The sequence below is a fragment of the Ursus maritimus genome, unplaced genomic scaffold (genome assembly GCF_017311325.1).
Source record: "Ursus maritimus isolate PB19 unplaced genomic scaffold, ASM1731132v1 scaffold_24, whole genome shotgun sequence".
Lineage (NCBI taxonomy): Eukaryota > Metazoa > Chordata > Mammalia > Carnivora > Ursidae > Ursus > Ursus maritimus.
In genome coordinates this window covers 21,505,543-21,530,507 of record NW_024424897.1, presented here as the reverse complement: position 1 = coordinate 21,530,507, position 24,965 = coordinate 21,505,543, and the positions used below count along the sequence as shown (strand labels likewise).

The window sequence follows — 24,965 nt, the reverse complement described above, 5'->3', positions numbered from 1 at the left end:
GACCCACAAAGATCTTTATTTACAAATGAGCTGAGGGGAACTTCCCTCACGTGTTACAAAAATATAAATATACACACTCTGCACCTGCAACGTTCCCAGAGGTACACCTACTGCTGGAGGGGGAGGCGGGCGAGGCAGAGCTGTAGGGCGTGAGGGCCCATGAGAGGGCCCATGCGGAGGGCCCCGGGCTACGAGCCAGGCCGCACACACTCTTTAGGTGCTGGCAGCGGGCAGAGGAAATTATGAAAGAAATTGGGAGACGTCTTAGAGGTCAGATGTCAGGATAGGGGAATGATCTGGAAATGACATAGGGCTCTTACATCACGTGGATATGAGCAATGATGTCTCATCTTTCCTCACTGTTCCCTTCGGAGGCGCCTGGGGCTGCGGTCCCCCAGACGGCCCCTGCGGCCACTCCAAGCCTGTCAGAGCGCAGCAATGGCCTTGGCAGCCACCTGGCGGCCCAGGGACAGGCTAAGGTCCGTGATGGCCAGAACCACCTTGGGGCTGGACATGGCTGACACCTTCACCAGTTCTGACACCTGCCACAGACAGACAGACAGCTGCTCGCTGGGGCTGCCCGGTAGTGGCTGCCACGTCCCGGGAGGAAGGAGGCCCTCCTACTCTGAGGGCTGTCCCTGAACCCCATGCTCTGCTAAGACTGGCTGCCCCCACCTGAGCGAGAAGTGGGGACTGCCACGCCCGGGGGCGAAGCACTCACGGTGGTAAAGGGCATGAACTGCAGGATGCTGCCTCGGCTGCCCTGCTCCAGGCAGTCCACACACTCCTCCATGAACCACTGCACAAACTGCGTGTGCGGGCCGGCGGTCCGCGAGCCCAGGATGGAGGAAATGAGCAGGAACAGGTTGGCTGTGTGGAATGGGGGACAGTGAGCACTCCAAGAGAAGGGTCTGAGAAGCCGTTAGGCTGGGAGGTGGTGGCATCGAAAAGCAAAAAGAAATTAGTGCTCAGAGTGCCCCCCGAGGGGGGTGTGTGTCAAAAAGACGAAGTGTGAAAGGGAAGTAAGCCAGGGGGGAGAGGAACTGAATGGGGACCTGGGGGGACAGGAGGGCCAGCGGCTGGGAAGATGGAGAAGCGAGATGGGGACACTAACAGGGGTGAAGGGGCACCAAGAGGCCCCCCTCCAGCTGGCAAGGCCTCAGCCCTCCCACCCCCCAACCCTGGCTGGAGGGCAGTGGGAGGACTCACCCAGGACTCGGTTCAGCGGGTCTCTCATGTTAACCGTGTGCAGCTGGGAGGCTGACAGGGAGCTGCTCATGGAGCGGTCAGCTGTGGGGCCAAGCAGACGGAACCTGAGGCAAAGGCCCCCTACCCTCAAAACCCCCCTGCCCAGGGGACGCCCTCACCCATCAAGCGTGGAGGGTCTGCCCAGGAAGGTCCTGGATCCAGAGTCACAAAGGGTCCCTGAATACAGAGATCTCAGGGAGGTAAGAGAGAACATTTGGTGAGCACTGCCAGGTGCCAATCTGCAGGCTACACACAGATCAGGCCACATAAGCCTCACACCCCCACTTCACAGACAAAGAAACTGAGACTCAGATTTGCTGAGTAACCAGCCCAAGGTCGTAAGGTTTATGGGTGGCAGACGTAGCATCTTTCCTCTATTCAACTGCACAGTTGGTGCCCTAATGCCTAAAAGGCCTTAGAGAAACTTCTAGACTCAAAAGAAATTTCTGGAAACAGGAAAAATTAAATGCCACGGAAGAAGCCCTTGGCAGGGAGAGGTAATAACATCAAGGGGAGCCTGAGGGGGAGGGGTGCTCTTCAGGCAGGAAGAGTGGGGAGCAGCAGCATCCCAGGCCTCGGGGCCTGATTCAGGGGTAGGAAGGCCAGAGCTGGTGAGTCAATGGCACAGACTGTGCCCAGGGTAGTGAACTCACTTGTGGTGAGTAAAGGGTACGGAAGGGACTGTGGTGTGTCTGGGGATGGGCTGGGGTCTGGACAGAAGAGCCTTTCTTTTGAGAGGGATCCCCAGCAACCTCTGGTCTCTCCGCAGGCAGAAAACAGAGCAGCAGTGGGGGGCAGAACGGGACAAACTCCCACCACACGCCCTCCGACCAGCAAAGATGCCGGCGGCTAGGTTCTACGCGGAGCAGCTTTCCCAGGCGGGAGTGAGTTCCCAGGGAAGGAGGAACCGCCCAGCCCAGTCTGCACGCTCACTGGGACTTGAGAGGATGTTGGCGTCCTCCTCGTTGGAGCTCAGCAGTCGCATCAGCTTTGAGGGCTGCATGTCATCCAAGGGGAAGAGACTGATGTAATCCTGGAGGACGAGAGGGTCACTGTTAGCCACCCCGGGCCCCCGAATTTCCCGTTACCAGGGAAGAGCGCTGGAGCTCACACAGGAGTGAGGCAGTCGGCTCCCACACGTCTCTGCCGGCAGCCCCGCGCGGCCAGCTGCCCTCAGCCTCGCACAGCCCCAGTGAGAGACCCCCTCGCACAGTCACCCTGCAGACGCTGGGCCACGGCCTGTGCCTGGGAAGGTGCCTCTTCGCCCAAAAGGCTCAGTAAATGCCTGCTGAGCACAAGAACGAGTGAACGGAGGGCTCCCCTACCTCGATGTCTTCACGGTGTCTCTTCTTTTGGCGGGAAGACGCCTGTCCCTTATGGGAGGAATAGGAACTCAGGGCACACCAGACGGCTAGCCTGGCAAAGGGTTCCAGGAAGAGAGGGTCAAGTCAGAGGGCCCCGGAGAAGGTTCTGGGCCGGCGCTGACTGGGCCCCAGCTGACAGGGCTTCCCCCACAGCCCGGCCTCCCCGCGCGGCCCTCGGTCAGCGAGCGGCACCCGGCACCGCGCTGTGGGGACCCGAGGCTCTGAGAGAACCCTACTTGGCGAGAGCGGTGCCGGGGGGGTCCATGAGGCTGTGCCACTTAGAGGAATCGGTGAGCAGCCCCGGCAGGATGTGGCCCAGCAGGACCAGAGTCACTTGCTGCATGTCCAGACAGAAGATGGAGTAGAGCAGCTCCACCGCCCGCAGCGTGTGCTCCTTCCGCGTCTCCTTCAACAGCTCCTGCGTGCGCAGCGCAGGCACGTTTAGGGGCTGTGGACTCCCGACACGGGGTTCCCTGGGCGGGCCCACGGGGCAGCCCCAGGTGCAGCTCCAGCCCTCACTCGGCATCAGCGTCTGGCCACCGCTCCCTGAGGAGGTGGCTCCCCCCAGAGCCCAGGGACCCCGAGACCAAGTCCTGCTGACCAGGCTGCGTGCAGGACTTTGGTCCTACCTGGTCTTTTCTCTGCTGTCTCCCTGAGTCTGAGGACACCTGCTCCCCCAGCCTTGATCTGGCTGCGGGTCTGCCCCCCCACCGCACCCCAGGTACCTTAACCAGGTTGTTGCAGAACCAGTAGACGCCGCCCATGTGCAGCAGGGTGTCGAAGATGTGGATGGAGCGGCTGTCCACCCATCCCTTCTCCAGCACCTTGGCAAACATGTCCGTTAGCACCTCCTTGATGGGTCGCTTGGGGGGCAGCAGGTTCCAGTAGGGCATGGTGTCCACGCCCGTGGACGGGAACTTGATCTGGGTGGCTGTCTGCTGCAGCACGTCAGCGCACATGTGCTCCAGGATCGAGCTCATGATCACCACCCTGGGGGACGGGGAGAGCACCTGACGTTCAGGTTCAGGCAAGAGTGGAGCAAACATCCAGGCTAGACTTTTCCCAGGACTTGGGTTACGGAAATCTTCCTGGGGAATTAACCCCATTCTAGGCTGAGGGAGGACACAAGAGGAAGTCACAACCCCCTAGCAGACCTGACCCCACCAGTCCTGCTTCTGGCAGGCCGCTCACCTGCTGGGCACAAAGCCTAAGGCCGTCTCCAACTTCCCCCATCCCCCAGACCTAGCCCTGCCAATCCCTGGACGTAAATAAATATAATCACTTCCCTCTGGGCTGAGTGCTGGGGGGGGGGGTCCCCGCCCAGCCCTGGCCTCCTCCCAAAGTAAACTGTTACTTCCAGGACAGGGGCCCAAGGGCTGCACCACAAGACTCTTCCCGGCCTTGGGTAGCTGGGCAAACAGAAGCGTATATCCAGGAATTTTCTCCCGAACAGTCTTTGACTGAGTTAGCACTCAGACCCGGGTGTGAGTGCTCACTGTTCCTGGCACGCTGGGTGGCTCTGGGAAAGCCGCGGAGACTTTCAGCGCCACTCTGTCCACCTGCATGATGCACCCACAGATTCCCACCATTCCTCACCCAGGGAGGAGTCAGGGTGCTTAGCATGGATTCTGTCAGAGCAAACCCTCCGGTACTTGTGGGCGGAAGGACGTGAGGGAAGAAGAGAGAAGGAAGCGAGGAAAAAGGTCACAACCTCACAGACCCTCTCCGACCACGTCTTGGGACGATGTTCCCACTTCGGCCCTCTGGGGCACCTTGCCGGGGAGCCTTCTCTCCCAGCTCACTGGTCGTGCATGCTCACTGCCTGGCAGTGCTATTCACAGCAGCCAAGAGGCAGAAACTACCCAAGTGTCCATCAACCGATGACCGGATAAACAAAACATGGCGCATGCACACAATGGAATATGATTCTGAAGGGAAATCCGACACAGGCTACGCCGTGGATGACCCTTGGGAACGTCATGCTGAGTGAGACACGCCAGGCACAGGGACAAACGCTGTATGTCCACTTACGCGGGCTACCTAAAGGAGTCAAACTCACAGAAACAAAGTAGAATCGCGGTTACCAGAAGCTGAGGGAGGGAAAAAGGGGTGAGTTGTTACTTAATGGGTATGAAGCCTCAGATTTACAAGATGAAAAGGTTCTGGAGATCTGTTTCACAACCACGGGAATACCTCACACCGCTGAGCTATATACTTAGAAACAGTTAAGACAGTAAATGCTATGTCTTTTTTACCACAATTTAAAAAAGAAAGTTAGTGGATGGGGGAGTGAACCGACACCACTGAACTCAACACAGATGAAGTCGCCAGGGAGGTCCTCCAAGTCTCTGAGAAGTCAAGGCAGCAAAATGTCCCGAGAGAGAGAGAGGCAGGTGGGAGGATGACAAGGGTGGGAAGGCCCAAGGTTCAGAGTTCTACGGATGGGCTCCGTGCCTAGAGCGTGCCACAGCTGAGACAACCACTCTGATCTTCTGGTGAGCTAGTTCTCCAGAACTTGAGCTCTTTGAAGACAGGCATCAGAGCAATTCGGGGTCTGTGTTTCTGGGACACAGCAGGTGCTGGGTCCTAAACATTCCTGGCACAGAGACAGACACTCCATGTTGCTGAGTCAGTGCGTGAACACGTAAATAAGAATGTGAGTGAGTGAGCGAGCAGCATGTCTGGGAAACGTTAAGAGAAAAGGGGGATACAGGTTACTGGAGGCGCTGCCTTCTCACAACAGGCCGACAGCGTTCCAGAAGGGAGGGGGTGGGTTACTGACCTCTCATTGTAGAACTGCAGAGTGTTCTCACTATACAGCGGCCCAGCCAGCTGGCGGATCATCTGCAGGGACTTCTCACGCTCATCCAGCCCCAGCATCCGCACATGGGCCACAAGCCAAGCCACCGCACACACCGCCAGACTGCACACCTTCCCCTTGATGTTATCTGTGATTTTCTGGGGGGAGGGGAGAGGGTGACTGAGGCTACTATCTCCCCCTCCCTGCCCATCACTTTCCCCGGCCTCCATGGGCAGCTAAGTTTAGCAGGTGGCATCCTGGACCACATCCCATACCTCTTTCCACCCCAAATATGCTTTGCCCAAAGTCACCTGGGTGGGAGGGAGGGGCTAAGCCTATGATTACAAGGAAGATCAACAACCGAGCCTGAGCTCCTGGATTTAAGGGTCTTCTCCTTCTTAGAAAGCGTAACGAGCTAGCAAACACTGGCTCTGTGTCTCAGGGAAGAGAGAAGGCTGCTGGAAAGGCGGGGCTACCTGGATGGACTCGAAGGCCAGGACCCCATTCTCCCAGGCATTGAGGATCTCCAAGATGGCTGCTGAAATGCTGAGACAGGCTTCATGCCACTTCATCTGCCTACGAGGGGGTGGGGATAGGAGAAAAATCACCAGGGGGGAGTGTGGGATGGGCTGAGACAGAGGGTCTTGGTCTGCCCCCACCGCCACCCTTGGAGCGGACACACGGCCACTGACACCAGCTTCATCTCCGAGGAGTTGTTGAGCAAGGCCACCAAGGACTCCACTTTGGTGGAGTCAGGCCAGAAGCAGGGGTGGTCAGGGTTCAGGATTTTGCCCTCCTCGGGCATGCAAGTCTGCATCCACGTCTCAAAGAAGGGCACCTGTGCTCCTGTGCTCGACTCAGACAGAATCACCTAGGAAAGGAAGGGAGTGTCAGCAGCCAGTGCCCTGTGCCTCAGTTTCCCACCCCACTGCTTCTTTCCAGCCTGAAGACTAAAGACGAAGTGGTCAAAGGGAGAAAGACGGGGGCTATGCTGCCACTTAGTGGTGAGTGTGGATGTGGCACTGAAGGATTCGGATGTGACCCAGGGGGCATCTATGCACTGGCCAGGGGTGGGGGCACATGCGTTCTGCAACTAGCAGAACTAACTGGCTTAGGAGTCCACTGGTCATTTCTTTCCCCTTCTCCCCGTCCCTAATGCCGGTGCCCCTAATCCTGACTGCTCTCCTCTCACTCACCTCTGAGCCATAGGTCTGGGCCACGTGGCATAACATGAGGAAGGAGATGTCGAAGAGCAAGGCGCGAACGGAGGCTGCTTTGGCTACGGAAAACAAGGAGGCTGACCCCACAGCCCTGAACAGGGCCCAGAGCCCTTGCTCTGAATCGGGATGGGATCAGGATTTGCCTCAAGGAAGGTCAGTGACCAACTGGCTGCTTCAAAGCTCTAAGGCTCAGAATCCTTTTCTTGAGTCTCAACTGGAACATCATTCCTTCCGTGGGATCTAAGACTCCTCATACCCTCCTTCTTCCCAGTACCCAACCAAATCATAAAGGGCGACGGTAAGAGACAGAGGTGGTTTTGGAAGAATCCTTTTCCTAGCATTCCCCTTTCAAGGCTCCCCAAAAGCTTCAGTCAGTCATTGCTCAGGGGAGAAAACAGCCTCCCCAGGAGAAGCAACAGGCCCTCTGCCCTCCCCTGTTCTCTCCCTCCACCATCCTGCCCGCAGTGCTGGGTCTACGGGTGCACAGAGCTGACCTACCGAGTTCTTCATTGCCGTGTGTCGTGAATTCATTCAAACTGGGGGAGGAATGGAGACAGGTCACAGCAAGCAGGGCAAGGGGTCAGGGGGCTACACTTGTCCAAAAAGGCAGTCACTAGAGTCTGAATTAGGGGTTAAACTTAAAATGAACACTACCGCTACACAGGAGACAATGCTTTCTATTTTTAAAAGATTTCCAAGACAGGGATGCCTGGAAAGCGTCTGCCTTTGGCTTGGGTCATGATCTCAGGATCCTCGGATCAAGTCCCACATCAGGCTTCTTGCTCAGCGGGGAGCCTGCTTCTCCCTCTGCCTGTTGCTCCCCCTGCTTGAGCTCTCTCTCTCTCTCTGACAAATAAATAAATAAAATCTTTAAAAAAATGATTTCCAAGGCCCAGAGAATGGCTCACTGGATGGAACAAAGTTCTATATATCAAATTCCAGGTCAACCAAAAAAGTCAACAGTGTTTGAGAGCCCCTTACTGACAACTGGACGAACCCAAATCCCCCCACATCCGCCATTCGATGCCTCCCATCTCATCAAACAGATCCACGTCATGAGCGCTGGACGTCCAGAAACCTGACCCCTCCCCCAGCTTCTCCAACTGGGACGATCTGGCTTGCCCTGGGCGTCTCCAGGGAGACCCAGACCCCAGTGCCTTGCCCCTCTTCTGCTACCTCCTCCTTCAGACCTGCCTCCCCGGTCCTGGACAGGGGCTCAGCCTTCCTTACTTGATGAATTTCCGGGCGAAGGATTTAAGCTTCCCAGTGGCAGCAGCAGCGGCCAGCAGCAGATCCAGACTCTTCCCGGACAGCATGTGGCCCAGGACTCCTAGCAGGCCCTCTGGGGACTTGGAGTGGTCTGCATCCATCGTCTGGGAACACAACAGGAAATCAAGTCCTGAAGAACAACTGAAGACCCCCCCTCAGATACAGCCTAACCGCAGCTTCCCTCTCCACATGTCCCCATTAAATGGCATACCACAACCTACAATTCAATCTATATTTTTCTGACTCCCATCTGGAAAAACATTCCCAAAATCTATCCTTGCTCTCTGATCCATCCCTCTCAACTAAACTGCGATCATGGCGGGGGGCGGGGGGTGAGATTCTCCCCTGCTTCTGCGGGAGCAGGTGAAAGCCCCTACCTCAGTGCCTGCCTTCCAAGTAACGCTCAACAAATGTGAGTTTTCAATGGCAGCTTCCCTGCCTTGCCTGTTTCTCTACTTCCAAAGGAACTACTTATAAGAGCCAGAAGACAGAGAGCTCTACGGCCTCGGTTTATTTACCTGGAAGTAGAGGCAAAAGTGGAAAAGAGGAAGAGATGGCGCTGGAGGCAAGGGAAGGGCACGCTCACCTTGAGGATGTTTGTGACAGTGGGCTCCGCCCGAAGGATCAGCCCAGGATTGGGCTGGATGTTGGCGTTTTCTCCTGATTTCAGCTGCGGGGCGTGCTCCCGGTCCGCTGCGCTGTGGCCAGAAGCCATTCGCCAAGAGAAGGGAAAAGAAATAGAGATTAGTTCCCGCTGTGCTCCCTAGTCCGGCCCCAGAAGCAGAGGCCCAGGGAAGGTGGGGAGCACAGGAGAACCTCTCGGGTTGGGGTGACGTTTATGAAAGCATAGCCACAGTCACTATTGCTCCAGTTTCTCACTGATCGTTACCTCGATTTTGAAAGTCCACTTGAGATTAAAGGAAGATTTAGCATTTTTACTTGGCTCACAGAGGAGGGCGGGAATTCAAGTGCAGCACCTACGGGTGCAGAACCCTGGTGTCTGCGGTTCCTGGTAACCCCAGGCATGGCCCCAGGCACCTGGACGGGTGGGGAGAGGGCACCCAGGGGTCCAGACCAGACATGAGGGAAGGAGGGCAAGCGGCCCCTCGGCCAGCCCAAGGGAGCTCACGCTTACCGCTTGGCCATGAGGTTGGTCACACTGGCTTCGGACAGAAGCCCCTGCTTGCTACATTCTTGGAGTAGGAATTTTGTACAGTCACAGCTGTGAGGGAAAAGATAATGAGCGGCCTGGGCACACGGCAGGGATTATTGGGGGGTGGGAACAATAGGCCCCTGCCTGGTCCCTCCTTCAGGATGAAGAATGTTTTGAGTGCCTGAGGGATGGTAGACGGGCTTGGGCACTCGGCAATGACAGGGCTACTGCCTCCTGCCCCCTGCCAAGGGGAACGAACCAGGTGACAGGCCCCTGAGGTCTGTCTAGCACAGAGGAGCAGGGCAAGAGCCCAGAACACCTTCGAGTAGAGCGAGGGCGAGCGGGGCAGTTCGTACTTGCAGCGCTGGTCAGCTTTGTCCAGCAAGGGTGTGAGCTTCAGCAGGAACTCGAAAGCACAGCTGACGTCCTCGGTGAAGTCCTACAAAGAACCAGGAGCTGCCCTCTGGCTTCTAGGCCCTCCACTCCTCCCATAGCTTGTGACGCAGGCTCACAAGGACACCCCACCGGATATATACCCCGACAAGCCTCTCACACCCACCACTGGCTTCCAGGGACATGACGGGGAGGAGTGTAGAGGACCAGTGCTCTACACTGGCCCTGGTCACCTTGGGCCACCTCACGTCCTGCGTGGCCTGGCCGCCTCTATCCGGAGAACAGGTGTGCAAGCGTGGACGCACACGGATGTTCAGGTGCGCTCACATTTCCAGCCTGCACCCAGATGCAAGGACGCAAGGCTGACCCTTCCCCTGCCCCTGTGTCTCCCTCGCCCTTGTGGAAACAAGGATTCGCCAACTCCCATGCACCCCTCCAATGTCATTTCTCCAAATTACCTTGTCCCCATGACAGTATTTCTTTAACTTCACCAAAACCTGTGGGATCTAGAGAGTGAGGCAAGAGGAGAAACAGGAAGATCACTTTCTTCTTTCACCCAGAACTGAAGGCATCCCCTCCATCTCCCTGCTCCGAGCAGAGAGACAGGAACCCTCCCACCCTGGAAACGAAAGCACTCTCAGGGCCAGATTAGAAAGCTGACAGGCATCCAAGTGTCCGGTGCCCGATGCCTACAGGACACAGGGACCCCTCACTTCTGCTGGCTCCACAAGGAATCGCCATAAGCCAAAGGAACCCTGATTCGAGGACCAGGGCCACTTCCCCGGCTCCCATAACTGCCCTGCGCCAATCTGGCTGATGACTGAGCTAAACGGCACCTGTGTGCTAAGAGATGGCAGGCGCCTGCCAAGTCGGCTAAATATAGCCCCGGGACTTTCAGAGAAAAGACTCGATGGGAACTTGCGCTGGGGGACCTGGCAGGCTGCGGACAATGCCGGTGGGGAGAAATGCGGGACAAAGATCCTGGGTGTCACTGCTTTTCTTGAGAACCACTGCTAGACCGGGTGCTCTGTTGCTCCCATGTCCCAGGTACCTTGAGGAAGGTGAAAGCTGTCCACTTGAGCTCCTCCGTACCCTCGGGAGACTCGATAAGCCCCACGAAGCAAGCTTTCCAGATCTCCAGGACAAAAAGTGGGGTGGGAATATGCTGTGGGATGATCGGAGAGTGAAGCCTAAAAGGGTGCCCATCCCCCTGCATCTTTTGAAGGCCCCAGGGTGGGGGGAAGGCGGGGGCGGTCGGGCGAGCTCAGAGACGGTGCAGGACAGGTGAGAAGCAGGGATGTCACGTGAAATGGCACCACCCTGCATGACAGGGATCCACTTTCCACCACGAATCAGGAGAATCCCCCTTTCTCCCAAGAAGTACCAGAAGAATCCTCCCCACTGCCCCACGTGGCCAGGCCGCCATGTGGACAGAGCGGCCACTCTGGGCCCCCCACCTGCATGCGCTTCACCATCATCAACTGTTCCACCAGGGGCTGTGTCTCGCCTGTCAGGTTCATGGTGCCCTCGAGCAGGACCACCGCGTGGACTGTGGGGTAGCCGGTCTTGTGCAGCTGCTCCGAGTGCACAGCCAGCATTGTGGGGATGCTGAAGGGAACAGACGCGGGGCACAGTGTGGGGCGCCAGGAAGTGGAGGGCAGGTGAGAGCAGAGGGGCGGAGGCCAGGGGCCACAACTCCCCAGCCACACGCAGAGCCTTTCCTCTCTCCCACCACCCCCATCAGCCTGGGAGCCCTGTACCTCCTGATGAGCGTGCCACACTGCTCAGCCTGGCTCCGGAGCTGGGGGTTGCTGAGACTGGCCACGGTCTCCCCAAGCTTCAAGAGAGAATGCTCAATGGCAGTCCAGGAGGCTGGTGGAGAAGAGGAAATGCAGACACACGATGGGAAACAGAGGAGAGGAAGACACTGGCCCTGAGCTCCTCAGCTTTGGCTCCCCTGGGTCCTCAAAACCACATATGAAGGCTTCCCCTGAGGATGACATGGAGGCCAGGGGCCTGAGGGCAGCATGCACTGTTTCTAGAAGGGGGGTGAGCACTAACAGTGAAGGCCCTAGAAACTATCCCCAGAGGCCTGCCTTCTAGGGGATGCACGTAGCCGACTTCAGAGCCCAGGTGCGGCCCAACACAGGCAGTGGCAGAGAGAGGCACAGCAGGGTGGAGTCCAGTGGCTGGAACGGGGAGGCGGCCACAAATCGCATCAGGAGTGGTCAGCCTTGCAAGTGGCCACCAGTCTTTACGGCTGTCAAGCTAGATTCCTAACCAGCCTCCTGGGCTCACCCCTGCCTCGCCCTGCCGAGGCCTCTGCTCTCACCACCCACCCCCTCTGCAGGCGCCCCCGCTTGGCTCATTCATCGCCACCTCTCAAACTCACTCTCCTCAAGCCTTTGTTCAAGCCCGGATCCTTCAACAACTCACCCAACTGGTCCAACCCACTGACCTCTCCTCCTAAATGCTTGAACTCATGGTTTATACTGCATTATTTTGCACTTAATTATGAGTCACTTATCCTAGTTACAACTCCAGAGGGTCAAATAATGAATACTGGCACCAACTAGCCGTTAACCTCCATGTGGCATGGGGAAGAAACAAAAAGACAAGACCTGAGATCCATTAAAATTAAGTTAAATATCCATTTACTTTTCAAGCCACTAAACATTTGTCAGGGGCTTGAGATAGGTAAGACGCTGTCAACATAGCCCATTTTTACAGAGGGGTCATTTATCTGGACTTTTGACAGGCAATAAAACATACTTTGGGAAGTAACTAATACACTAATCCTAATAATAAATTCTCCAAACAGGTCCTGAAGACCTGGGTGTGACCCATTCTAGCATTCTTGTTACTACAGAATAAGAGATCCTTGGGCGGTCTCAAGCCACTACAAGACCGTGGCCTTGGGCCCCACATCCAGAAACACCAGAGTCTCCCCTCCCACCGGGTGATCTGTCTCCTCTCAGGCTCTGGAGGGTTCCAATATTTCACATCTGCACTTGAGTCAAGGGATGCATGATCCAACAGGCCTGACAGCAGACAGGTACCATGTTTAAAGGGACGTGTCAGGCAACACTCAAACACAAGAGTCATGTGCTTTCAGATGAGGAGTGTGGAGACAAACACAAGGATGGATGGTGTGCTTCTCTCGTCCTCTAATTTCTTCCATGTATATTACATACTGGTCTTGCTCCCCACTAGCATGTATGCTTGTTGAGAGCAGGGACCCTGCCACATGCTCCTTTCGTAGCCCCCCACCCCCCTCCCCCAGCACTTGGCACAGTGCTGGGCATACAATAATGCTCAGTAAATACCTGTTGGTTGATTGGCTCGGGTGCCACCCTGCCCAAGTCCCTGGGATGTATGCAATGCTTATGGGGAGAAAAAAAAGGAAGTGGGATGATTTCAGATCCTCCTGGAAAGAAGTGGGATGGCATCCTGCCTCTCCCCTCTGAATTAAAGAACCGACTATGGGAACAGTGGCAGGTGGGGCTCAGGGGAACCAGGGGGACATACAGGCCTCCTCTAGTTTGGCGATGTGGAGCAGGGCGCGGTTCTTGGTGCTGCTGAGGGTCTTCTCGAGGCGCAGCAGGCACATGGCAAGCTGCTTCTCCCCAGCGGCTGGAGTGCCGGCCTCCAGCCCCTCCCGCAGCCGCTCTGCAGAGGCTGCAGTACAGCGCAGTAGCCAGTGGAGGGCGCTGAGAAGGGCCCGGCACAGCCCGATGCACTCCTCGGCTTTGCCGTGACAGCTACCAGGAAAGGATGCAAAATCTGTCTTGGCTCCAAAGGCTGAAATATGACCCACACCAATGTTCCCCAGAGTGCCTGGCACGCCCCTACTAGGGAAGAGAGCTGGGAAGCTAGCAAAGTCCTAGGGAAGACAGCAAAGTCCTAGGGAAGACAGCCCGATCAGCTTCCACCGGACAAGATTTCAAAAAAGCCACTCCAAAGAGAAAAAGCCTTTTGTCCTAGGGGATGAAGAAGAGGATGGGGGTGGGTGGGTGCAGATGAGCAAGTGGGAAGAAGCGCAGGAACCCACTGAGCTGGTGTCAGTCTGTGGGCTAGGAGCTTCTCCCTTATGCTAAGATAATGCTGCCAGGTTAGGAGCTCCGCCATTACCTCAGTCGGTCACAAAACATGTCCATGATGTCCAGCAAAGCCTGGACACACAAGTCCCGGGAAAAGTCATCAAACTGTGGAAAGAACAGTGACAATGCTACGGAACATCCCAGTCGACCTCTGGTCTCCCACATGAGGCCGATGGCATAGTCAGGACGCCTGCTCATCTTTCCTCCGACCTCAGGTTTCAGACTCGGCATTCTTTCAACATTGGAAACTGGCTCCTCATTGCCAGCCCCTACTTCCCGGGATCCCCCTCCCTCCAACAGAACGCAGCAATGCCAGCTAGAGGCATCACGTGCTGCCTGTCCAGCCTCAGAGTTCGCACGATCAGAGCAGGCAAGGAGGTGGGGTCCCATCTGCAACTACCAACTCTCTGCCCCCCTGCCCTCCACCTAGCTCGTGAGTGGCTATGGTCATACCTTACTGATTGCTGTGAGGACAGAGGAGTAGGACACCATCTGGAGGGAAAGAAGAAAGAGAGAGTTCAGACTAGTGTCGCACAGCTGACAGGATCGAATACTGACACTTAAAGGTTCTGCAGCTCTCCAAAAACCTCAACCCTTTCAAAAGGCCTTCCTCAGCCCATTAAAAGAGAGGCATTGTCNCCATTCCTGCTCCTATCGGAATCACCGTAAATGACATCATCAGCACACGCCCACTGAGAAGATGAAGGCGGGCATTCAAAGGTGCCGAGTTCCATGTTCACATGCCACTCACTGTCCACCATATACAAGGTTCAAATACTGCTACTCGGCAGACGAACGGCCAGGAATGAGGTTATGTTGTTCTACTCCTACAAGTTCTATAAAGAGTACTTTTATTTGGACAAGAAATGGAGACGAACAAACATTCCCTGCAATGAACAGGTAGCAGCTGCCCCCTGAAATAGGTAGGGAATTTCATTATACACTCTCACTGATTCTCTAGGACTTACTCTCTAGGACTTCTCCAGGACACCTTCTCTGACCAACCCCAACCTCCCACCCAAAGCCGAAATTCTTCCCCATGTGCTCCAAGTAATCGCCTTATACCCCTCACAATACAGTGGGTGCCTGCTGCCCCCATCAAACTAGGAGCTCCTTGAGGACAAGGATGCTTTTACTCAGTGACCACCACGAACTTGCTGAGAATGTCTGTAGAATGAGTAAGGAAAGACACACCCTGGATCAGCATTTCTCGAAGTAGCTTCCAAGGTTGCACTGTTCCATAGGGAAGCCATTAGCCACATGTGGCTGTTTAAATTTAAATTAAATAAAATTTAAAATTCAGTTCCTTCCCTCTGCAGGGCATGGGAGTTAAACATTTTCTCTTAAAACAGGACAATGTTACAAGAGTAAGAGATTCTTACTTGTATATAGGCTTAACCTGCTGAAAACAGGTCCCTGCTGTACAGATTTTTCATAGCCAATTTAGCTCTTTTAGTCCATCCAAAAAATATAAGTATTTTTTCGAATGCCAGGTACAGGCTTTTTGGTTAAGACCTCGTTTTTTAAATTGCCTTAAGTATAAATAGTAATCTTGGAGTGTCTTTAGTTTGTCATTTGGGCTGCCATCGAGGAAAAAGAAATCAGATTGGTTTCCTCAGCCTGCCTTCATGCTTTAGTATTTTTAGCCCACTGTTTGCTTTGTCTCAATAAAAGCTTCCTAATGTCAAAAAAAAAAATAAAAAAATAAAAAATAAAATTCAGTTCCTTCGTCAGACTAGCCACACCGCAGGTGCTCAACAGCTACTGTATCGGGCAGCACAGACACAGAGCATTTCTGTTATTGTAGCAATTTCTATTGCATGATGTTATTCTAAAGATTCCCCAAGATGTTAAGAAATTTTACACACACACAAACACACACACACACACACACACACACACAGCTTCTGTGTGATATGAATTTGAGAAACCACAGAATAAATATAGAGTTTTCTTTACTCTAGGGTATCTCTAAATCATAATATGCGTGTGTACAATGAAAACATCTAAGATAAATGGAGACATAGTAAGCAATACTTTTCAAGCTTATTTGACTAAGGGAAATCCTACCTGAACTGTGAGCTCCCTGGGAGAAGAAATAGTGGTGAATTTATATCTATTTCTCTAGAACCTAGCCTGGGCCTAGCACGTAGTAGGTCCTTGGTAAGTCTTTACTGCTTTGGATTGATGAATTCTCGGAACTAGCATTCTGAAAAAATGGAACTTTAAAAATAAATCTCTATTAGTAAAACATATTCATCACCACCATAAGATTGGAGATGTAGTTCAAAAGAAATAAGGTGTCCTGAATGAAATTAAAACCTATGGAAAGTCTCTTAAGTTGTCATATTTTTAAAAAATAAATACAGCATGCTGATAAAATATGAGTAATAGCTTAGAAAGTAGTTACATTTATATACTCAACATCAGTGGCAAAATACACCAAAATAAAAAAGTAGAATACAATGATAGAAACTGTCAGGATAATCACCAGACTCGTGGGTTGTCTTCCTTAGAGGAACAAAGATTTCCAAAGATTTCAGGAGAAAGCACAGTCAGCCTCAATGGCCTTAGTATGGTGAATTTTACATGCATGGCAATGTCTTCTGTGTATAATTTCTCCATCATGTGAACAGAGTGCTCTCTGTTCAGACACCTTTAACTAGTATTCTTGAATAAACAAGAGCAAAACACACAGAGGACTTAAATACGCAATTAGTGTTTAGCGCCACGCTCGGCAAGATGTTCTGTGAAGCCATAGCTGGTGTCTGATGGTGATCAGAAAGTTGGGAGCCTGCCTGGGCAGGATGACCATAACGTTCCAGGCGAGGGTTTGTTTATTTATAACTGATGTCCCCATAGCAAGAGCTTGGCAGAGAGCTGAACCTTGCTGGATACCAACCTGAAGGGGGAGCTGGATGTTCCCACTGAAACTGACCCCAAACTACCAGAACAGAACCCCCCACCCCAATTCTGTCTGTTCTGAGGGATGCTGTATGTTCTAATGTATTTCTGATCTCCAAATTCAGAATTCCGTCCAGTAAGTCTTTGCTAACAGTATCAATAAAGCACTGCTACTCTTGAGACCTAAAAATACTTTCCACATGGCGAACCGTTTGAACTGTTTTTCACGGCAGGATTTAACCTATTTCACTCTTAATATATCTATCAACACAGGAGTTCTAAGCTACCACCAGCCCCGGAGGCTGGAGCCCCTCTATGTGGCCCACTGCACACCTGGCTAGCCCGACTGACCTGCGGCTGCTCTCTCCTCTCCTCTCTCTTGATATTCAACACCCCCAACTACTCCTAAGTGCCCTCTATGTGCAAGCACTGGACCGAAGAGCCTCTTGACTCTGAAGGGAGAAGCAGTGACTAATTTTGCATAGCACTTTGCAAGCACAGAAGCTCCTGCATATACATTTAGTTCTCTCCCTCTGTTACTTCAGCCTTGCTCTCCCCCTTGCCTTCCCATCAGTGTTTACACATCTCGAGATCTTCTATCTTTAAGAGAACTTCCCGCAGACCCCCCCCCATTTCCAATGAACCACCACGCTCTCTCTCTTGCTCTCACAGACATGCCTTCTGTGCGCTCGTTGTCTCTACCTCCCCACCTTCCGTTCACAATTCAACCCACCCCAATCACTTGTGTCCTTACCACTGCAGGAATCTCCTGGGTAGGCTCATCAACACACTGCTTGTCAAACCCCACGGATACTTCTCAGTTCCCATCTCACGGACCTCTCAGCAGCACCCAACACCAGGAAATGCTTCCTCATTCTTCCATCCTCTCCTCCCCCGGCTGCGCTCGATACCACTCTCTCTTGCTCCTCTTCCCACCTCACTGACCTCTTCTTTTCACACTCTTACGAGGAATCCTTTTCATACGTGTGTTCCCTACATATGATTGGCTCCTCGGGGATTTGGCTTGGGTCATTTCTTTTGCTTACTCTCCACCTTCTCCGGACACTCTCGTCCATGCCCACAGCTTCCATTACCATCCGCAGTCGACAACTCCGAAATCAACAGCACCAGTCTAGGCCTCTTCTTCTAAGTTCGGACATATATGTTCAACTGCCTACCAAGTGTCTTCTCTTTGATAGCTCACACAGGCACCTTACTTAACAAGGCCAAAATCAGGGGCGCCTGGGTGGCTCAGTTGGTCAAGCATCCAACCCCTGATTTCAGCTGAGGTCATGATCTCATGGTCGTGGGATCAGGCCCACACTGGGCTCTGTGCTCAGCTGGGAGTCTGCTTGAGATTCTCTCTCTCTTCCTTCTGGCCCTCCCCCTGCGAGTACTCTAGCTCTCGCTCTAAAATAAATCTTAAAAAAAAAAAAATGTGTGTGTATACACACACACACACACACACACACACACACACACACACACAAGAAAACTATTTAAAAAAAAAAAAAAGGCCAGGGGCACCTGGGTGGTGCTGTTGGTTGAGTGTCAGACTCTTGCTTTTGGCTCAGGTCATGATCTCAGGATCGTGAGATTGAGCCCTGCGTCAGGCTCCACGCTTGGCATGGAGTCACCTTGGAACTCTCTCTCCCTCTCCCTCTGCCCCTCCCCACCGTGCTTGCTCTCTCTCTCAAATAAATAAATAAATCTTAAAAGAAAAAAAAAAACGGCCGAAATCAATGTCCTCTCCACCCCTCAGCTGCACCCCAACCGTAACAATGGCCCTACCCTTCTCCCAATGTCTCCTTATCATCCCATCAGCCATGATTACTTTCTCTAGCCCATGCCCCTCATCCTGGTAACCACCAAACCCTCACATTTGCCACCTCCTGAACGGTTCTGGAATTCGTCTTCTTCTCTGCTGCCACTGCCTATGCTAATATCGTCTCTTACCTGAATCACTGCAACAGCCTAAATCAGGGGTTGGAAAACCATGGCTCACAAGCCAAATTGGACCCATCACCTTTTTTGTAAATAAAGTTTCATCGGAGGGCACCTGGGTGGCTCAGTCAGTTAAGCATCTGGCAGCTCAGGTCATGATCCTGGTCCTGGGATCAAGCCCCATATTGGGCTCCCTGCTTAGCGGGCTCCCTGCTTAGTAAGGAATCTGCTTCTCCCTCTCCCTCTGCCCCTCCCCCTGCTCCTTCTCTCCCTCTCTCTTGCTCACTTTCAATCTCTCAAACAAATAAAATCTTTTTTTTTTAAATAATCAAGTTTCATCAGAACACAGGCATGTCCATTTACTTATATACTATCTATATCTGCTTTCAAACTATAATGACAGAATAACGGTGACAGAGACCACATGGCCTGGAAAATGGAAAGTATTTACTATCTGATCCTTGGCAAAAAAAAAAAAAAGAAAAGAAAAAAGCCTGGGGTGAGAGGCTGGCTCAGTAGAAAAGCATGTGACTCTTCATCTCAGGGTCATGAGTTTGAGCCCCACGATGGGTGCACAGATTACTTAAATAAATAAATAAACTTTAAAAAAATATATATATATGCCTGATTAAATGGTCTCCCTGCCTTCTGTCTTACCTGCCTTCAACTCATTCCTCAAACTACCACCAGAGTGATCTTTCTTTTTTTTTTTTTTTTTTTTTAAGATTTTATTTATTTATTTGACAGAGATAGAGACAGCCAGCGAGAGAGGGAACACAAGCAGGGGGAGTGGGAGAGGAAGAAGCAGGCTCCCAGTGGAAGAGCCTGATGTGGGGCTCGATCCCATAACGCCGGGATCACGCCCTGAGCCGAAGGCAGACGCCCAACCGCTGCGCCACCCAGGCGCCCCCAGAGTGATCTTTCTAAAATTAATCCACAAATTCCCCAAATGCACAAAGTCAAGGAAATCTCCATCAAAATATAATTGGATTTTTAGGGGCGCCTGGGTGGCTCAGTCGTTAAGTGTCTGCCTTCGGCTCAGGGCGTGATCCCGGTGTTACGGGATCGAGCCCCACATCAGGCTCCTCTGCTGGGAGCCTGCTTCTTCCTCTCCCACTCTCCCTGCTTGTATTCCCTCTCTCACTGGCTGTCTCTCTCCCTGTCAAATAAATAAATAAAATATTTAAAAATATATATATATAATTGGATTTTTAAAAAAGAATCTGACAAGTTGATTCTAAAATTTGGAAAAGAAAACACCTGAAAACAGCCAAGAAATTTTTGAAAAATAAAACAACTAAGGGAAGACTTGCCTAACCAGACACCAAATATACTATAAAAGTAAAGTAATAAAACAGTAAAGCACTAGTGTAAGTAGAGACAAATGTATCAATGAACTAAACTAAAATATCAAGAAATAGACCTTTGTCTGTAAGAGAATTTAGGATACGGATGAATGGCCTATTCAATAAAGGCAGCTGAGGCAACTGTCCATCTATTTGGAAAAAACAAATAAATTTGGATCTCTTCCTCACACCGCAATAAATTCTAAATGGATGAAGCAAAATAAATACAAAAAATAAAAGTGAAGTTTTGGCAGAAATTGGAGAACGTATTTTGATCCACGGAGCAGGGAAACCCTTAAGCAAGACAAAAGCCATATAGGAAAAAATGGTTAAATCTGACAACAAAAACATTAAAAAGGTCTGCATGCTAAGAAAATAACACCAGGGGCGCCTGGGTGGCTCAGTGGGTTAAGCGTCTGCCTTCCGCTTCGGTCATAACCCCAGGGTCCTGGGATCCAGCCCCTACTCAGACTCCTTGATCAGCGGGGAGCCTGCTTTCCCTCTCCGTCTGCCTGCCACTGCCCCTGCTTGTGCACGCGCGCTCTCTCTCTCTCTCAAACAAATAAAATCTTTTTTAAAAAAAAAGAAAAGAAAATCAGAAAGTTAAAAAAAAGTGACCAAGCATTTCAAACATAAATAACAGATAAGGATTACAAGATCAATTATATTAAGACACTTAAAAATTAGTAAGAATTTTTCTTGGGGTGATGAAAATGTTCTCAGTTGATGTGGGAGTGGTTGCACAACTCTGAAAATACTACAATTCAGTAAACTGTATACTTGAAATGGGTAAATTGTATAGTATGTGATTTATATCTCAATAAAGCTTTTACAATAAAAAAAAAAAACCAAAAGAAAAACGGGCAAATGATATGCGTAAGCAATTCCCAGAAAATATACAGAGAACAAATAAACATATAAAAAAATGCTCAAGATCACAGTTATAGAGGTACAAATTATAATGTGATGTAATTTTTTGCCTTCTGGAAAGGAATTTTAAAAAATTCTATCGAGCATTCAAAAGGTGTTGGGAAACACTGTCAAACACCACGGAGGGGGTGTAAACTAATACCATGCTTTCTGGAGGGCAATTCGCAGGATGTATTGCAATTGAGTATGTGGGAATTCTTTCTTTATCGTTTTTTTAGAGGAAGGGGAAGGGGCAGAAGGACAAGGAGAGAGAATCTTAAGCAGGCTCCACGCCCAGTGCGGAGCCTGATTTCGGGCACGACCTCACAACCTTGAGATCATGACCTGGGCCAAAATCGAGTCAGATGCGTAACTAACTGAGCGACCCAGGCGCCCCGAATATGTGGGAATTCTTTAAATTAGCAATTCCATTTCTAGGTATCTATACTAGGGAAACATTCCCAGAAGTGCAGACAAGTAAGTATAAGAACATTCAATGAGGGGCGCCTGGGTGGCTCGGTCAATTAAACAACTGACTTTGGGTCAGGTCATGATCTCAGGGTCCTGGAATTGAATCCCATGTTGGGCTCCCCACTCAGCGGGAATCTGCTGGTCCCTCTGCCCCTCCCCCTGATCATGCTCTCTCTCTCTCTCTCAAATAAATAAATAAAATCTTAAAAAAAAAAAAAAGTCCACGAAAACAATGAGTATAACGATAAAAAATTAAAAACCTATATGACAGTACATATGAAACATTATGCAGCAGTTAAAAAGAACAAAGTAGATGAACATGTGTTCACATGGAAAGCGGACGTAGGCCAAGAGGAAAGAGGAAGTGCAAGAACTACATGCCACTTGAGGGATACTACTCAGCGATGTACAGAGAATCAACTGATGACATACACAAGCACATAGATAAATCTGAAAACCATTCATTTTTTTAAAGACCTATTTATTTATTTGAGAAAGAGAGAATGAGAGCACAGCAGGGAGGGGCAGAGGGAGAGAGAGTCCCAGGCAGACTCTGCACTGAGCCCAGAGCCTGACACGGGGCTCCATCCCACGACCCTGAGAGCACAGACCTAGTCAACACCAAGAGTCGGATGCTTAACCGACTGCACCACCCAGACGTCCCTCAAAAACATTTATGTTACACAAAAGAAGACAGAGTATACAGTGTTTGCTATATGATTCCATTTCTATGAAATCCGAATATAGACAAGACTAATCTCCAGTGACAGAAAACATTTAGTGGTTATAGGAGGATGGGCTAGAAAGGGGCACAAGAGAACTTTCTGGGAGAATAGAAATGTTCTGTATCTTATTTTGAATGTGAGTGACATGGGTATATACAACTGCTAAAACTCACTGAAATCATCTTAAGATCTGTACATTTTATTGCATGTTAAATATCTCCACACACACACACACACACACACATAAATCCTACCACACCATTCCTCCACTTAAAACTCTTTAAACGATTACTTGTCACCCTAGAATAAAGTCCAAACTCTAGCATCACTCACAGGCCTCCCGATCTCTCTCTAAACCAGTCTCCTTTTTGAAGTGCTAGCCCAGCAGTTCTCAAAATATGGTCCAGGAACCCCTGGAGTCTGTGAGGTTAAAACTCTTTTTTAAATACTGCTAAGATGTTATTTGCCTTTTCTACTCTCATTCTCCCACAACAGTATGTGGAATGTCCCAGAGGCTCCATGACATGTGAATCATATAATTAAATGTGTCAACAATTGGAATATCTGTGTAACTCAGTAACAGATATTTTCCACATGACCAATTCATGATATTATAAAATCATGCATGAGTAAAAGATCTGTTCAAGTGCAAGAGAGAGACCAATGGATTTTAATGTAACAGAGTATAAGAAGTTCATTGAGGGGCGCCTGGCTGGCTCAGCTGGTAGAGCATGTGACTCTTGATCTCAGGGTCGTGAGTTCAAGCCCCACGTTGGGTGTAGAGCTTACTTAAAAAAATAATTAATTAACCAATTAATTTTTTTAAGTTCATTGATGTAGTTCCAATCACCTGTTGAATATGTGTGTCAATGAATATCCAGTTATCTGAAAAGCTTATTAACATTCTCGGCCCTTCTCAAACTAAAACTCTGATGTGTGAGGACAGATTTTCTTCATACACTTCAACCAAAATAGCCTACTGCAACAATTGAATGCAGAAGCAGATATGAGAATTCAGCTGTCTTCTATTAAAGCATTAAAGAGATTTGCAAAAACGTAAAACAATGCCACTTTCCTCACTAGCTTTTTTGTTTTGGAAAATATGGTTTTCATTGAAATGTTATTTGTATTAACATGCAATATAACAGGCTTTGTTTAATAGACTTTACTTTTTGTTACTTTTAAATAAATAAGTTCATAAATATTTTTTAAATTTCTCAGTTTTCGTTTCTAAAATGGTAAATATGGATAGATGTAACACATATAAACAAAAGCTTTGTGGGAGTCTCAATAGTTTTTAAGAGCATAAAAATGTCCTGAGACCAAAACTACTGCTCTAACCATACAAATTATTTTCAGTTCCTAAACAACATGTGATTTTTGCCTCCCAGCCTTTACATATGCTTTTCTTTCTGCTTTGTACCCTCTCACCAATTTGCCTGGCTAACTCCTGTTAACAATAAGGTTTTGGTTTAAACATCACTTTCTCCAGAAAGCCTTCCCTGATTGCTCAAGACTGAATTCCGTGCCTCTCTCATGTACTCCCCTAGTACTGCCTTAACATACATCATAAACCCATCCTGCGACCGACTGCTTATTTTCATGTCTGTTATTACCCACTAAATTCCTTGTGTGCTGGGATCAGGTCTTTCTCACAGCTATATCCCCGGGGTCTACACCACGATCTGACACATTCATGAATATTTATTGATAGACTAAGTTAATGTAACATTCATCACAACCAATGAAGTATTATTATTTTCACAAGAAAACTGAGGCTCGGAGAAGTGTTGTGTTCAAACAAATTCCCCTAGCAAGTGTGAGCTGACAACTGTACTCCAAGTCTTTTACCTTCAAATCCTCACTCTCTGGAATAGGTGGGGCAGTTTACCTGGGAACTAATGGCATACTTCAGGTAGGACAGGATGAGAGGATTGGGGGAAGGTCCAATCATGGCTTGCTCCAGGAGTGCTTCTGCAAGGGGAATAACAAAGGAAGACTGAGTGGTTACAACTTTTCTGGGTTTAGCCCTCCCATCCTTCCTTCCTTCCTCACTCAAGACCTGCTAGGTTGAGAATGTCCCAGGTGGCTCCTTTGGGAAAGAATTTCTTCATGTTGATTGCCCACTGGTAGTCACTCCATCGCTCCTTCCAGGCTTGCAAAATGGCTTGCTTCAAGTTCACTACCTTCATGATTTCACTCTGAGAAGGGGCCGGTGGCAGTCAGCTCTGAGGTGGAAAAAAACTAAGCTAAGAAAAGGGGAGAGGAGATTCTGAAGGAAAGAACAGAGTAGGGCCGAGTTGAATGAAACGGATATAGGAAAATTTAAGGGAGGCGGAGGAATTAGATAGAAAAAAATGGGGAAGAGGACAAGGAAGGGATTCTGTCAGGTTCCTTCCTCCTGAATCATCCTTCCTTCAACTGGAGAGGGTGGCAAGGGGTTAAGCCTAGCCCGATTGCCTAATTAAGCCCTCAGCTCTGGCCGCGTCCCTCAGCCCCTACCACCCCAAATCCAGAGTTTTTTTCTCCATTTCCTCCACCGTCCCCACCCTTGAAACTGTAATTCTCTATTTCCTTTTCATCCACCACCTCCCCAATTTTAAGCCTACCGTACAAGCTACTTCTAGAGCCTAGGTATCGCCATCTTGACACTTATCAAAGAGCTTAACTTCTATTGGCTGGGAGTAACAAACATGATTCAATAAGAATGCACCAAGAGACAGGCCGCTCCGCGATGTCTTCTGGGAATTGTAGTTCGTTGGATTGGGCTAGCGAGGAAGCTAAGGGACTAAGCTAGGCAGCCCGCATTGTTTCTCTCCTTTGGAGAAGCACCTGTATGAGCTGAAGCGTCAGAGACTCAGGGGACAGAGGAAGCGGAGAGCTCTGGAAAGACCGTTGGCTAGCAGGAGTCGCCCAAAGACGTCACTGTCCACCAGGCATTTAAATGATATTCTGACACCCTTTCATTACGTGCTGGTTACCAGGCACAGCAGGGGTGTGGCGTTCGTTCAGCAACACATGTTCCTCTTTCTTGACCTTTTTTTTTCTTTTTTCCTTCCCCCCCACGTGTGTGTGTGTGTGTGTGTGTGTGTGTGTGTGTGTGTGGTGTGCTCCTACAC

At 50.4% G+C, this 24,965-nt stretch overlaps 1 protein-coding gene and 1 non-coding gene across 4 annotated transcripts; both read right to left on the bottom strand.

Moving 5' to 3' along the window:
• MED24 (mediator complex subunit 24) lies at nucleotides 1-24,508 on the bottom strand. Of its 3 annotated transcripts, none has more exons than XM_040640674.1 (27): nucleotides 24,456-24,508; nucleotides 23,909-24,074; nucleotides 23,738-23,820; nucleotides 14,001-14,039; nucleotides 13,579-13,652; nucleotides 12,976-13,208; nucleotides 12,774-12,830; nucleotides 11,208-11,319; nucleotides 10,905-11,055; nucleotides 10,499-10,612; nucleotides 9,906-9,953; nucleotides 9,411-9,493; nucleotides 9,037-9,123; nucleotides 8,488-8,599; nucleotides 7,863-8,005; nucleotides 7,131-7,168; nucleotides 6,609-6,691; nucleotides 6,105-6,283; nucleotides 5,889-5,988; nucleotides 5,395-5,570; nucleotides 3,338-3,602; nucleotides 2,849-3,030; nucleotides 2,574-2,664; nucleotides 2,182-2,281; nucleotides 1,210-1,290; nucleotides 722-870; nucleotides 1-542 (listed from the first exon to the last, which is right to left on the bottom strand). In XM_040640674.1, exons 2-27 carry the CDS (start codon nucleotides 24,036-24,038, stop codon nucleotides 426-428), a joined length of 3,027 nt encoding a protein of 1,008 aa, XP_040496608.1. In that variant the 5' UTR covers nucleotides 24,039-24,074; nucleotides 24,456-24,508; the 3' UTR covers nucleotides 1-425. The 3 variants fall into 3 exon arrangements, with proteins under 3 accessions (XP_040496608.1, XP_040496609.1, XP_008687596.2); XM_040640675.1 differs by having other exon boundaries at nucleotides 10,499-10,582; XM_008689374.2 differs by lacking the exon at nucleotides 12,774-12,830.
• On the bottom strand, nucleotides 6,771-6,874 carry LOC121105090. The gene has a single exon (XR_005837521.1). It is a non-coding gene; the product is annotated as a small nucleolar RNA SNORD124 (small nucleolar RNA).
• Nucleotides 24,509-24,965: the final 457 nt, after the last annotated feature.